At 43.9% G+C, this 15,571-nt stretch overlaps 1 protein-coding gene across 1 annotated transcript in view; it reads left to right on the top strand.

Annotated features, from left to right (window-relative positions):
• Positions 1 to 15,571, top strand: part of gpd2 (glycerol-3-phosphate dehydrogenase 2 (mitochondrial)) — a 145,665-nt gene that overhangs the window by 100,977 nt on the left and 29,117 nt on the right. Inside the window, exons 8-10 of the mRNA XM_078228334.1 lie at positions 4,404 to 4,568; positions 10,542 to 10,686; positions 12,946 to 13,139. Of these exons, the coding sequence (XP_078084460.1) occupies positions 4,404 to 4,568; positions 10,542 to 10,686; positions 12,946 to 13,139 (504 nt within the window). The remainder of the gene's footprint in view (positions 1 to 4,403; positions 4,569 to 10,541; positions 10,687 to 12,945; positions 13,140 to 15,571) is intronic.

Genomic DNA, 15,571 nt, shown 5'->3' with positions numbered 1-15,571 from the left:
CCAGGGGAGACCCCCACGTTAGGTTTCATGTCTCGGTGAATCTGTGATAAACTGCACTGTCATGATGTCAGTGAAAGGGGCCGTGATCGGAGGGGTGGGGGGATGATGATTGGGGGTGTGGGTGAGAGAAGTGCCGACTCCGATCATGTCAGTGGGGGAGAGATGCGCCGACTCCAATCAGGGGTGGGAAGGAGCCCCTAAGACACCTGTGGTGGGCTGGGGGATAGGGAGGTTTACTCAGGTTCTGATCGGGCTGTCTTTTAAACATGGCGGCTAATCTCAGTGTCACCGGGTATTGCCAGCAAGTTGAGACCCTGCCTGATTTCCTTGCCAGATTCCCACCTTAGTGCTGTGAGAAAAAAATGCTGAACAAAATAAAAAGGAAGATTAGGACGGGTGCGGACCTGTGTCAAAGAGATGAGATTTAAAGAGTGTTTTAAAGAAAAAGAAGAAAAGTGGAGAGGTTTTAAAGGGGGAATTCCAGAGCAAGGAGTTGAGCTAGCTGAAGGCACAGCAACAAAAGCAACTTATATTGTGCTTTTATCATAAAATATCCCAAGGCATTTCACATGAGCTTTAAGGAACAAACTTTGACACCTTGCTACATAAGGCACTATTCGGTCAGATCACCAAAAACATAGTCAAAGAGGTAGGCTTTAAGGAGAATCTTAGTGGAGAAGAGCAAAGCGGAAAGGTATAGGGTGGAAAGTTCAGAAATGAGGGCCTTGGCAACTAGAGGCAGCTCATGCCCCCACCCACCCCATGGCCCCTCACACCCTCTATACCAACCTATGCTCCTCTACCTACCACCCATGACGCCAATTCTCCCTATGCCCATCTACCCACTCCATGGGCCTTTATAGATCCTATGTCAACTTCGTGCCAACCATGCTCCCCACCACCCTTTGCCATTACACCCAGTATCCACCATGGGAAGACCTCAGTATCCATGCTAAGATGAAATAAAATAACATTCTAATTGTCTATTGATTAATTTACTTTAATACCACTTTGTAAGCACTTGAAGCAGTCAATCAAACTGTGAACTGACAAGCACCTTGCAGTGGTAATAAGTGATGAAATCAGTCATATAATACAAATACTATAATGATTGTCCTCAGGCTTATATCAGCAAACAGAGTGAAATAGCAAGCACTGTTTTTTTTAAAAAACCACAGCCTGCTTTAAAAAACTTTTTTAATACTGGTGAATTTAATTGTCCATTCAGCGTGATGGTTCCAATGAGCTTGACAATTCCAATAAGCTTATGCACTTCTAACGCACATTCATGCCTGTTTTAACAATCCCACAGGGCACATGATCTCTCCTAAAGGGCATCCAACTTCTCCCAAAGGTGTCCCTAAGTCTATCTAAAAAAGTACTTTACCTCTCCAAAACGGTATCCTACCTCTCCAAATAACTGCAGACTTTACACCTTCTTCTGATAAATCTGAGCTGCACAAATCGTATTTCCCAGTATCCTTCCTTATGAAAATCAGATCTGACTGAGGCAGCTGTGTTTTATATCTGGAGCTTCCTCGATGAACATGGATTTGCAAAGTATAACCCTTTCCCCTTTGTGGAAATGGTGGGTTGGGGGCGGGACGCCACACTGGGGCCTCTGGCACTATTTTGGCAAAACTGCAGACCCTCTTCGTTGACATAAAAATTCAGGTCCAAGTCTGAAAATTGTGTCACTCACAGGTCAGTCATAACACAGTTAGATGCAGAGTAATTTTTTTCCATTCTACCTAAATCTCAGAAAAACATTCCTCCATTGGATCAACGTAAATTTCTTCCCTTTTTCTCTCAACATCTACCCAGTAGCCTCAGAAAGCCAACTAATGCTGAAGTAGTACTTTTTAGTTCATGTCCAATAAGAACTAGAACAAGACTACCCAAAGTCATTTTCTGAGTGAGGAGACAAATACACCCAGGATTTCATAGAAACAACTAACAGGAAGTCAGGTGGGCTGTAGGTAAAACTAAAGGAAGTCAAATTGGGTGGAAGCCTGTTCAGGTGTCTCACGTGCCCAGGTGGTCCAGTGTGCCTGGTGTAAACAAGGAAATCTTCCCACTTTAATCTGGACTGGAACTCTGGTACCAGGGGTGCAGAGTTGGATCAATACCCAATCCATTGCACCTGGATTGATTCAAGCTTTCACAGAAAACATCACATTCAAGCTGCAACATTCACAGGCCAGAGACTAATGTAAGAATCTACTTTACTGCAGGGTAGATGTGCTCTATGTTGGCATAAGAAAAGCAAACCATATGTTAGTTGTTAGCCTGGGTGTATACAGCATGTCCCATTTATTCAAGGTTTCCTTTATAGCCGCAAACTCACTACTTTTTTTCTTAGGGGTACTTGTCAGACTTCATTTAGCATTTGTTGATATCTGGATTCTCTTGGAAGGCAAAAAGGCAACATATTTTTTTTATGGAATGTGACTGAAATCTGAGCAGTGATCTGTCAGATTCATTCATGCAACTGAAGGCATATTGAAGAAGACACATTACTTGGAAGCCATGGCAAGGCTTCTTGGTATTTGGATGCGCTTTTCTTGGTAGATAAGTTGTTTATGCACTGTATGATGTGGGGCTTAAGCAATCTTACAAGACAGTCTTCTTGTGTTTGTCAGGAAGTATATTCCTATGCTTAGATATGTGCACTGGAGCCTTTAGGTTGTCTTCTTGTAAGAAAACAGGAGCACTTTGCATTCGACAACAGTTCACTAGCCCAGAGGAGCCATCCCCACAAGCATGCAGATGATAACTGTGTCTCCTGCTGTACCTGCAACAATTTAATTGGACAAGTCAGCCCAGTCAAGCATTGCAAACTCATGACTTGGAGACATGAAATTCATTGTCATTATTGTCCCTGTCATTTTAGATCGTTTTATTCCAGTGGAGAATTTTCTTCACTTCAATGCACACTCTTCCTTTAGGAAATGGGGATTATGGCTGGGGTTGGGGTGGGGGCAGGACACTGAACTATGCTTACCTCAGGGGAAGCCACAGATTAAATTGGCTTTGCTCACTGACTTGATAGTTGTGTGTGTAGCTGCACTATATATTTTGTTGAGTGCTGCATGAGGAATCTTTTCCATCTAGTTTACTGAACCTTTAAATATCCTCAGTTTTATTTATTTAACAAGATTACTTGTTCGAATAGTTGCCACTTGAAGTATGACCAGAGGTTAACAATTTGTATCTTTGAAAAAAAGAACAAAGCTCGTAGCTTTCGAAGTTTATTATTTTAATTGGATGGAAGTGTAAAATGCGATAGTTGTGATTTTAGTTCAAAACTATAAGCAATAATTGCCTAAGTTACTGAACAAGCTCACAATTTCAGCATCAAAGAATAAAATGATTTTGTAATTAATACTTTATTGTATTTGTGGAGCAAATATTAAGAGGATTTAACAGCACATATATCTTGCATATGTTGTCTTAATTCTAGTTCACAAACATGCCTGTGCACTTCATAGCAGAAAGGCTTATGGATAACTTGGGTACATTTTGAAAAGCTATGTAACAAATTACAATTGGTTTAACAGAAAAACTGGGTTAAGCTAAATGTCTACAGTCCAATTAACGCTTCTTTCTGTTCTAAATTAGTAACTGTGGAAATAATTTTGTGCCCTGCATGCAAACTAAATATGGCAGCAGTTAGTATTACTGGCACTTGATTGCAAAAACTGTCCCTCATCTTTCTTGAGATGGTTGATAAAATTACTGTTAGCTTGTGGTAGCATTAACCTTACTACCAGTTACCTAGCCCCTAGTTATTATAAATTCAGGGCACACAGAGTCTGTGCCCCTGCAATGCAGAACAATTTTGCTCACAGCACAACATTCATGATTTTAACTTTAGTCGCAATAATAAATAGAGAAATCCCTCAAGACACCAACATTAAATGTGATTAATCATCTCTATTCTCCATCCTCTTTTACCAGGGATTTTTCTGCAATAAATCTTTAATGATATACATAAGAATGACTTGCTAATGAAATCAGGCTTTGTTCATTTTTTTTACCTTTTTAAAACCTTTGCTTTAAATTGAAGAACTTATGAACTTTGACTTGGGAGATAGATCACCGCCGGTTTTTGGAAACAGTTGAAGAATTTATCCATGAATCACAGCACCAAAATATTCCTTACCAAAATCCTTTCATATTGTGTAGCTTACAGGGAATGTTAATTAACACAGTTGGGGCCTTTAAAGTGGTGAGTGCTGTAAATTAGTCTTAGAATTATTATTCTAAGTCTTGGCTGAAAATGAGATATATTAAATCTGACAGGGACAGATGTGACAGATCTGTTCTGACACACTTCCATACCACAAGTCAGTGGCTTGAGGTGACTCATGTCCTCCCTCGGAATCTGTCCCCTGCTGCAGGACAACAAAACGATGCACGAATGAACCTTACTATCGCTCTGACTGCTGCCAGGTATGGTGCTGCCATAGCCAATTACGTTGAAGTGGTGGGCCTGCTGAAAAACAAAGATCCAGACACCGGTAAAGAATATGTATGTGGTGCTAAATGCAGAGAGGTTGAAACAGGTATGTATATGTCACCTTAAAGAATGTTAACTGTCTCAATACCAGTGCCATGATTTTAATTGTTGAGATGGATGGGTCATTTTAAGGACATTTAACTCTGCTTTTATTCAGTTTATTTAACTGTAGATGAAAGCATTGAGGTACCTGTGTAAATGATATAAAAAACACACTGATATTCAAATTGTAATTTAAATTTTGAACTTGTTCTTATATAAATTTTTGCCCGATGTTGGGAGCTGTACCCAGGGGTGATTTAACTTGGAAGAAAAGCTGCCAAATTTGGATTGCACAGCGTACAAAGTGAACATGTAGGAAAACATAGAAAGAACTGATATTTGTAAAACACCTCATCATGTCCCAAGGTACTTTGCATCCAAGGAATTACATTGTTGCCCCTCCTGACCCTGCAAAAGAAATGTATTTCACTTATCTGATGTCACCTTGTTTGCAGGGTTAGCATCTGCTTTGGAGCTTCAGAAGCTACATGTGCCGTCAAGGGGCAAAGTCCTGCCCACAGTTGATGTCATCACCTATTTACATTGATCGTCAACTAGAGTTTCCCACTTGTCATGATTGATGTGGAGGGCTCTCATTTCCCTTTGGACAACATGCTTGGATTGGAGCTTTGAGCATCCTGCTGGTCCCTTGGCACAGGCCATCTCTCCATATTGCATATCCTTGGAGATGCAGCAATTTTTCATCCTGTGCACATCCCCAAACTAACAAAGCCTTTTTTTTGCTTGAATAGCCCTAAAAGCTTGGCATGTTCGCCCTTAAAAGAACTGCTTCACTCGTGACTTTGGATGGGATTTTCTGGCATTTCCCGCCAGCAGGATCTTGCGATCCCATTGAAGGCAACCCCTGCAACAGATTCGCAGGTGGCATGGCCGACGAGCAATGCAGGTAACCGTTGACATCGGTGGGACTGGAAGATCTTACCAGCACCCTATGGTGAGCTGCCTCCGCATGACCCACCATGATGGGCCGGAAAATCCAGGCCATTTTTTTTCCCCCATGTGATGCCAAGGATGCGTCATAAACATCGAATCTGGAAATTATTGAACCTTTGTTCTTGGTAGGACATCCGAGTTAACCAAATTCCCAGGTTCCTATAAAGGGCCACAGTCATTACCACACAGTGTAAAATAAATCACCACATAACAGTACCACTGTGCGAGAGCCAACAGTATAAATATGGGGAAGCTGTCCAACCCAGTCGTGGAAAGATAAAGGCAAAATATTGCGGATGCTGGAATCTGAAACAAAATGCTGGAAAATCTCAGCAGGTCTAACAGCATCTGTGGAGAGAGAATAGAGCTAACGTTTTGAGTCTGAATGATGACCCTTCGTCAGAGCTGAGTGGAAAGTTAATACTGAGCATGGATCAATAAGACCATAGGTATATAAAATGAGGATTGTTCACACAATTTATAAAGGGAATAGCTATTGGTGGGATATGAACCTATTCTAGGAAAAATTCTGGAACTCTTGTCTAAAATGTGCTTCTCCAACCTCCGGCTCGTGGCCCGAATGTGGCCCCCGAGGTATTTTGATCGGACCCACCACATCTTTGAACTAGGCCGTTGAATGACAGGTTAGTTTCTCCATATATTGGCTGCTGATATGCTCAACACCAACACCTAGAGGTTGAAGGTGAGTGCGTGAGCAACCTGAGACTTAGTGATCCAGACACACGCGTTGACCCTTTCACACTTCTTAAAATTCCCTTATTTATTGTTATGACATTGCTACACATTTGCTCAGGAATAGTTTATTTTCTTTATAGCTCAACCTTTTATTTTGAAATTCAGTTTATTGTTGTTCCAAACCTTATCTTTCCAAAATTTGCTCATTGGCCCCTAGAAGTGAGAAAAGAATAGAAATGTGGCCCCTGAGCGAAAAGGTTGGACAAGCCGAGGCTAAAATGTTATTTCCAATAAAATGGAGCAGGATCACTGTCAAAGCTTTCACTGATTTTCAGCAACCACGGCCGGGGTTTTAAAGGTTTGCCCCTCCCATCGATAGGCAGAGTGAGCCGGTAAATTTGTGCGAGAGCCGAGAAATCAGGATCGCGCCCGATTTCTTCGCTTTCGCGATCTTGTGAGAGCCAGATTTCCAGCAAGGTCAGCCTCTCGTTGGAAATGCACAAGAGGCTGAATAAATTATTTAAATATATTCTAAAGTTAATTTACATGGCATTAGCGAGCCCAGTGCTCAATCGTCTGGGCTCGCTTGCCTTTATGGCCTCACCGTAAAAGGGTTTCTCCGGCGAGGAAAACAACTGCCCCCACAAATGGGGAACAGTCATGTTGGCCTTGCCGGTAGAACCGGAGGCCCTTGAGGCCCCCTGGGGAGGCCGTGGGCAAGAGGGGGTGCCCCTTGGGTAGTGCCAGCCTGACACCTTGGGAGCACTGGAAAGGACTCCGGGGCCACAGGTTCAACTGGAGACCAGGGGTCCCAGAATCGCCATTTTGGGGAGAGAGGTGGGGAGGGGTCACTAACACACCTACATGTTGGAGCACCCCTTGCTCTAAAGGGATCGTGAAGGCTGGTAAGCAGGCAGCGCTTCCTGGATTCTCCTTCCTGAGTTCCTGTCCATATGGCAGCTGATGAAGTTCCCTTCCTAAGTAGTGACTGGCCAGAAGATGGGAGGGACATAGCACTGCCATCCTCACACTCCACAGGGATGAGGCAGTGGTACCCCCAAGCTTGGTGGCACATGCAGATAAGATGGAGGCTCTATGGTGAACGAAGTGAAATTTGTTGACAGATTTGTGACCTATCTACTCTAATGTTACATCTATGCAAAAAAGGGCAGCACGGTGGCACAGCACTGCTACCTCCGAGCATCAGGGACCCAGGTTCAATTCCGGCCTCAGGCCACTGTCTGTGCGGAGTTTGCACAATCTCCCTGTGTCTGCGTGGGTTTCCTCTGGGTGCCCCAGTTTCCTCCGACAGTCCAACGATTTGCAGGTTAGGTTGGCTAGCCATGCTAAATTTATCCTTCATGTTAGGGGGATTAGTAGGGTAAATACATGGAGTTATGGGGATAGGGCCTGGGTGGGATCATTGTCGGTGCAGGCTCAATGGGCCAAATGCGTCCTTCTGCACTGCAGGGATTCTGCAATTCTAGTGCCTATATTCACCCATTCCCACTATTGCCTCCGGTTTATTGATCTTCCTCACCCTCCTACTACGTCTAGGTGTATTCCCAGGATCCACAGCTGAGGTTGAGGCAGTCTGCTGATATCCACAGCCTTTGGCCTGAGATTTTTATAAGCATTCCCCGGGAGGCCGGGACCTTGAGGGTCCAGACCTGCTTTCAGACAGCGCGGATGTCGGACTGCTGCCCCCCTCAGTATAGTGGCTGGAGGCATATCACTCACAGGGCGGGGAGTGTCAGATGGGCCAGAGATGCCCAGGCACCCCTAGCTGGAGGGCCCCAGGCTGTACCCCTGCCAATCCTCTGCCCCAGGTTCCCAGGGACCCCAGAGGAGTGAGATCGAGAAGCTCCGCTGCCCTCTGGCGCTGACACTTGAGGGTTCCCACCAGTGTCTGCACCATGCAGTCAAAGCTTTGCAACATGGTGCAGACATCTCCTGCCATGAAGTGCACATCCTGCACAAAGGTCTGCATTGGAGACACCAATGTCACGGTGTTAGCCTCAGTGCGCTGTGGTGACAGCACCACCTCCTTGGATAGAAGGCAATGGGACTCCTCCAATCAGCCTTGCACTCCATGGAGAACTGATATCAACCCTTGCTGAGTTTTGCAAATCTGTCTTTGCAGCTCCAGCAGCTGTGGGATGACCGGGCCTTGGAGCACATCATCGGCAAGGGGTTCAGCAAAGTTCTGACCTCCGGCATCCCTCCGAGTGCCGGTTCCCTGTGGTTTCCCTGCTTCCGCCTGCTGTGGATCATCAGCTGTGAGGTGCTCACCATTGAGTGACACAGAAGTCTGGCTACTTATTGCACCCGCCAAGGTGTGAGTATCTGCGCTGGTGCTGGGTATGGGTGACAGCTGTGACGCATCTTCCATGGTGGGGTCAGAGAAGACCCCCTCCGAAGTGCTGGAATCCGGCAGTTCCGGGAACGCAAAGATGGTCCGGCCTGTTCTGGCGGTTGGTCTGCAAGAGAAGGGACGTGCACACGGAGGGAACATTGTTTTAACCCCCACCCTGCTGCAGCCCCGATCTGCTGATTTTCACCTCCCCACCGCCAACCCCGATCGCTGACCTCCCTCTGCTCGCGATCCCAGTGGAGAGTGGCAGCAGGATCCCCCACTGATCGCCCCACTCCCTTGGCACAGTCTGATGCCTGGTGGGCAATGCCAATATGCCCCTTGGGCTTGGCACTTTGCCCCTTGGGCAGTGCCAGGGGGCCCAGGCAGGCACTGCAAAGTGACACTGCCAAGGTGGCAATGCCCAGGGGCACCCCCTGCTGCCTCCGACACTCGGGGGGCCTCGATTGCCGTCCCCCCCCCTTCATTCCAGCAGGGTCAGGTTGCCAGCTCCCTGAAAATGGGGAGCTACAGTAAACCTCGCTGGAGTGAAATACTCCTGGAGGAGGGTGTGGGAGAGGCTGGTGGGCCCGGAGACTTCCATCCCGCTAGTTACATTTAAAATACATGGTGATGAGGATTTGAATAATTTATGCAGCTCCACGCTGATTTCCTGCGCAGAGCTGATGGCGCCGGAAATCCAGCTGCCAGAGAGGTGCAGAGGCCGTGGCGTCCAGCGGGGAGCCTGCGAAATGGCCTCCGCTCGAGTCTACAAAAGCAGTGCAGCAGGCTGGGAGAATCACCCCCCAAATTCGTGAGGATTTAACGAAGCCTGGAAGGTTAACCAGTGTAGCCCTCACTGTGAAAGTCAGTTCTAGGATCAGAAGTTAGTTGGTTGGAAAAGTAATAAAGAAGCAAGCCTTTGGGAAATGAGACTAATTTTAGACTCGTTCCTGGAGGATGAAGTGTCCACTTTGGAGAGACAATAATGTCAATAAGATTTTCAATCATGCTACAAGTTAAATGTGGTATCTCTTTTCTGTAGCTTAAAGTAGAAGTTGTCTACGAAAAACAAAATGTTTAGTCAGTAGTTTCCTTGTGTCCCTGACTTTTTATCTGCTCCACCTTCTCCATCCCCTCTTCGATTATATATTCCATCACATTTCTACCCCTTTTCAGCTCTGAAGAAGTCATATGGACTCAATGTTAACTTTTGTTTCTCTCTCCACAGATGTTGCCAAGCTTGCTGAGTTTATCCAGAATTTTCTGTTTTTTATTTCAAATTTCGAGCATCTACAGTACCTACAGTAGCTTTTATTTTACTTTCTTTGTGTCATTTGTTAGAGTTTAAGTTTTAAAACGAGAAATCTTGATGTGCCATTTTTTCAGCCATTAACTGGAAGTTTGAATTTCTCTTTAAAAGTTATTGGTCTCTATGGAGGTCATAATACCACACAAAGTTAATTTCCCAAATTAACATGTTGGTGACTCAGTCACCTTGCTGTGAGAATTATCAATGCTACTTATTAAATTCCAGTTTACCTTCGGGTGGAAAGTCACCTGAGGACCACCTATTTACCCAACTACCAGAATAGAACAATTCTGCCTGGCAGAGCAATTAGAATTGCCTGGATGCCGGCATGTACAGCTAGCCTAAAATTTGAGGGTTAATAAAATATTAATTATAATGCACGTGCATACATGGATCATTGATTTTGTAGTTATGTCATTAAAATAAAAATCTTCACCTATTAAAGGATATATTTTTTGATGTTTTATGAAATAAGTTTGCCATGTACAGTATTTTGTTTCAAAGTGCAGAGATGCACTATTCATCAATTCAATATTTGGAGATTGTTCTTAAACAATTTTATCCACTTAGTTGTGGATCTTGTTTACCAAGAAGTTAATGCTACAGCACTACGATTCCGAGGGGATAGATGGTTCCGTGATTAGTGTTCTTTTCTTTTGCAGGTGATGTTTTTGATGTGAAAGCCAAATGTGTTATCAATGCGACAGGACCTTTCACAGACACATTGCGTCAAATGGATGATGAGAAGGTGGAAAAGATTTGTCAGCCTAGTTCTGGTGTGCACATTGTCTTGCCTGGTTACTATAGGTAACTATATATATATATATATATATATATTACTAGAAGAAAACACCTGTTTTCAAAAACCCAAAACGGCACGGGGGGGTACAGTGGTTAGCACTGCTGCCTCATAGCGCCAGGGACCCAGGTTCGATTCCCAGTTTGGGTCAGTGTCTGTGTGGAGTTTGCACGTTCTGCATGTATCTATGTGGGTTTCCTTTGGGTGTTCCAGTTTCTTCCCACAGTCTGAAAGATGTGCTGGTTAGGTGCATTGACCCAAACAGGCGCCAGAGTGTGGCGACTAGAGGAATTTCACAGTAACTTCATTGCAATGTTAATGTCAGCCTTACTTGTGATTAATAAATTAACTTTTTTTAAAACAAACCTTTTTCACCCCTGCTTCTATTACCCCACTGCTGACTGTCTGCCAACATAATGATGAAGCACACTCCTCCATTTTACACTGTGACCCTGTGGGGGGGTTTCCTGCCCGCCCATCATGGGAATCGTAGTGGCGGGGGGGGGGGCCGGACCATGCAAAGGTCTGTTGACTTCAGGTGGGATTTTCCGCTTTCGGGGTGAGCATGGCAGGAAAATCCCATCTTGTATTTCTTTTTGTGCTCTGATGTGAAGAGATCCTCCATCAAAGTATAAGGTGGATAACCATTGAATGCAGTAGAAAATTGTGGACAAGGATAATGACTGTGTGGCTGACAAAGGATCCTTTAGTTTTGGTTTTTAGTTACATCACTTCAATTTATTTCTAGGCCTAATCTATAAGGCAAACCCCATAAATGGTTTACCAGAATCACAACTTTCCAATTGTTTTTTTTACTTTTTATTCCATTTCACTTTCGGAGTTTGCATAGAAGTATGCAAAGGATTTAATAACAAAATCTCAAGTTAGTTGGAGGTAACTGATTTTGTTAAAAATAATAATTTCACATTATTATCTTAACTTTAATTTTGGCTATATACTTCAGACATTGCCAAAATGCATAAGGCAAGGCTGAATCATTTCTGTTATAAAGATTAAGAAAAGTGCAATCTGTACAAAATTAGACATTAAATGGGTATTTACAGCCAAGCATTCAGTTTGTATAATGAGATGTGCAACGGATTGCTACGTGTATTTATACTACTATAATGAAAAACAAGTGAGTGATTTTTAGATTCAAATCAGATCCCATCATTGCTTAGGACTGATGTTGTAAGCATGTTTTCCCACCAGCATGACTTCAAATTCTCCATTACAATCATCTGAAATTGTGGGAGTGTCAGATCTCCAGACATACACTGCAGTTCATTGAAAATTAGGTTTTTTAAATTAACTAATTTAAACAGACAGTTGGCAAATGATATGTAGGATGCATTTGGCGAAAGAGATAGGTGAGGTAACGATAAAGCAAGCAGGATCCTGGGTTATATTGCTAAAGTGAGCTCAAAACTCAGAGTCACCATAATGAAGCTGCGCAGCCCAATGATCAGACTGCATCGGGAGCACTGTGCATAGCTCTCGCTGTCACAATGCAAGTGGCCATTTAGGTGCTGGTGGGAGGTGCCAAGGCAGAGTTTGATTTCCAGTTTTGAAGTGAAGAGCTATGAGTAAAGACTTGATAAGCTCACCTCTGCGTCCTCGATGACATTCCTGACCTTATCGAGGTATGTGAAGGATTGGAAGAAATAAATCCTCTGCAATAATTTCAGATACGTCAGAAGAGCAATAGAAGAGGGCACAGGTTCAAGATTGAGAAGGGCAAGTTAAGGACAGCAATCAGAAAATATTTCTTTATGCAGAGGGTGTTAAACTGGAATGGTGGCAAGAAGGGCACTTAGTTAGGAAAATGGACTCATTTAAGAAGCAGCTGAATGCTGTAAAAGGGAGATGATGTTTTTATCTTTAGTACTGGAACTTGAAGCAGCTTGTTAGTTGATGTAGATAAGTCTAAATTAGTTGAGTTACTGCAAATTATGGTACTTTGTTTTTATATAAATGGGAAAAGCCTAGAAAAGTGTGACATGTTCGGCTTAAGCAATTATTTGAGTAAATAATATCTGTACATGAAGCAGCTAACAATTTTAATTATTTTCTGAACACATTGGTAAAATTTGCCACATAGCTATAACTTCTGTAGTCATTATGCTGTTTGTGATCTGAGTCAATGCAAGAAATGGTGAGCACATTTTAAGAACTAATTAGGCCCAGTGTTTTTGACAGTACAAGAATTGGGTGACTTTAAAGCAGGGAATGGATTTTGGTCATAAATTTAGCATTTGTCCTTACAGCCCTGAAGCCATGGGACTGCTTGACCCTGCAACTAGTGATGGCCGAGTTATATTTTTCTTACCGTGGGAGAAAGTGGTCATTGCAGGAACCACTGACACTCCAACCGAGGTTACATCTAAGCCCATACCCCACGAGGAGGAGATTCACTTCATTCTCAATGAAATACGGAATTACCTGGGCTCCGATGTTGAAGGTAAATTGGCGAATTTTAAGTACTCTTAAAATCTGTACACCAAACGCAAAAAGTATTGATTTAGAACAGAGGCAGTACTAATGTATTCAAAAGCTGAATTTGTGGAGAGATTCGAATATATGTTTTCGAGCAGTGGATGGTATTTTTACTGCTTTGCAGAGCATCACAGGTTAAACCCCACTATGATTCCATTGAGGCACCACGAAAGGAGAGAGGACAGTGAAGAAGGAAATTGGATAGACTTCTTCTGTCTCATAATAACACTTATCTGGGTCTGCATTTACTGAAGATACAAGCCTCACTCTACTCTTTGAGTCCTTTGATCTTTGGTGCACTGTTGGGGAGAACCAGACTTGATACAATGGACCTCCTCCACTTTCTCTTCGATGCTGGGAATTAAACACATCACAGTCTGTCCTCTTGTATTTAAAGACTAAGTTCAGATATTTTTTAAAAACTTGCGTGGATGTTACCATCAGCCTGAGAAGATGGTAGCAGTGCCATTTTCTTTTACATATAGAGCCCGATTTTACCATTTTGATTCTAAGTTCTGAATCTGGGCGCAATTCAAATCCAACTTGGAAAACTGCTCCCAGGCACACTCAGCCTGAAAAAAAAAATTGTGGGTCTGAATTGTGCTGTGGGTGGGGCTTATCGCGCCCGAAATGCTCTGATTGGAGCTTTGAACTGCGCATGCACAGCGGGAAAAAAAATTGAGAAACTCACCCCTGTCACATTGCTCCGGGCCGCAAAAAGTGGATAAAGTGGCCCGGGGCCGATGCCTGTGGGGGCCATCGCCCCACCCCCACAACATAACTGTCCCCCTTATCCACCCACCCACCGCTACCCAGACCAATCACAACCCTCTGCCCCCCTTCCTCCCTACCGATCGCCCGCAGAGTGGCAGTGGTCCCCCCTTGTCCCTGCCCCTGCCCGCCCCCCCCCCAACCAGAGATCCATCTGGCTCACTTCGCCTCCCCCCCCCCCCCCCCAGAGAACGATCGGGCCTCCCTCCACCCCCAACCAGAGAACCATCTGGCCTCCCCCTCCCCACCACCACCAGAGAATGATTGGGCCTCCCTCCCCCTCCCCCCCCCCCCCCCCCCCTCGCCCATCTGACCCGCCTCCTCTTCCCCCCCCCCCTCCCCCCTCACCAGAGAATGATCTGGCCCGCCTCCCTCCCCCCACCACCACCTATCTGAGTCAGAGAGCCGTTGGAAGCTCTGAACTTACCTCTTCAGAAGCTGGAGCGTCTGAAACAGACCTTTGCTGAGCATGTCTGTTTCATGCCGAGTCTGGACGGGTGAACGCAATGGTAAAGGGGGAAATGCAGGTAAGATTGGGCGTCCAGCTCATTAAGTCAATTTAAATGCATGCAAATGCATTTAAATTGACTTCACGCCCGTTTCAGGCACGGTTTGGATTGCAGCCATTTTCGGGCCTTGGTAAAGTGGGCAATCTGCGTGGGCACGGATCGCGCTAATCGCCTCACGCCCAACTTTACCAAGTTTTCACACCCGAAAACGGACGCGACGCAATGGTAAAATCGGACCTATATTGCGAGATCCAAGACTGACTGACTTGTTATTCATTGGTGTGTAATCATAATAGAAAAAGCATTGCAAGTATTGGTGATCATAATAGTTGGTGATGTGTATCCTGGTTGCAGCATGTTGTAAATGATTGGAAACCCCATCAACATGTCAATCATTTGTTGCTGAAAGGCTCTTTTCAGAGTTTTCAGTTCTGAAGTCTATTTGAACAGTTTAAACATTAGTGAGGTTGTGTCTAAATTTACTACGGCTATAATGGAGTCAAAAGGTTTGCATTATAAGAGCCTTTGCACACAGTCAATATTGTTTAAACTTCAGTAATTAGTAATATTTATAAATAGGCTTATGTTATTTAAACAAACTGTGCTGGCCATATCAATCTGCCTCAGACCCATGTTATCCTATAGACATTAATGCCAGGCATGCCCACTGAGAGACTTGGACACGTTCCAGCAGTTTAATTATAGTTTGTCAAGTGTTGCTATTTCTGGTAGTATGCTTTATAAATGCAATTCAGTACTCTCATAATATGATAAATGCCTTATTTTAGGTAGATCGACCAGTATGGTCCAGGTTCTTCTCGCACTATATGCCATGGTGCTTACTTTTAGCAGGACATTAAAAACATTAATCAATATATTGTAAATGATTGTTGAATGAACTACTGTCATTTTTGTATAACCACTTCATATAAGGTAACAGGATATGGATAATTTTAATTAAAAATACATCTATAGCATACACAGTTGACGTTCTACTTCTCTGATGTCCAAGTTAGAATCTTTTGTTCAATTTCATAGCTTAATGGAACAAATGTGAAACTCAAACCGTTCTTTGACTACAGATTCAAGCCTCTAATCAGTGACAGAGAGGACCAAG

This window comes from Mustelus asterias, chromosome 14, assembly GCF_964213995.1.
Source record: "Mustelus asterias chromosome 14, sMusAst1.hap1.1, whole genome shotgun sequence".
Lineage (NCBI taxonomy): Eukaryota > Metazoa > Chordata > Chondrichthyes > Carcharhiniformes > Triakidae > Mustelus > Mustelus asterias.
Note: the sequence above shows the minus strand (reverse complement) of the source record. Positions and strands in the feature narration are given on the sequence as shown.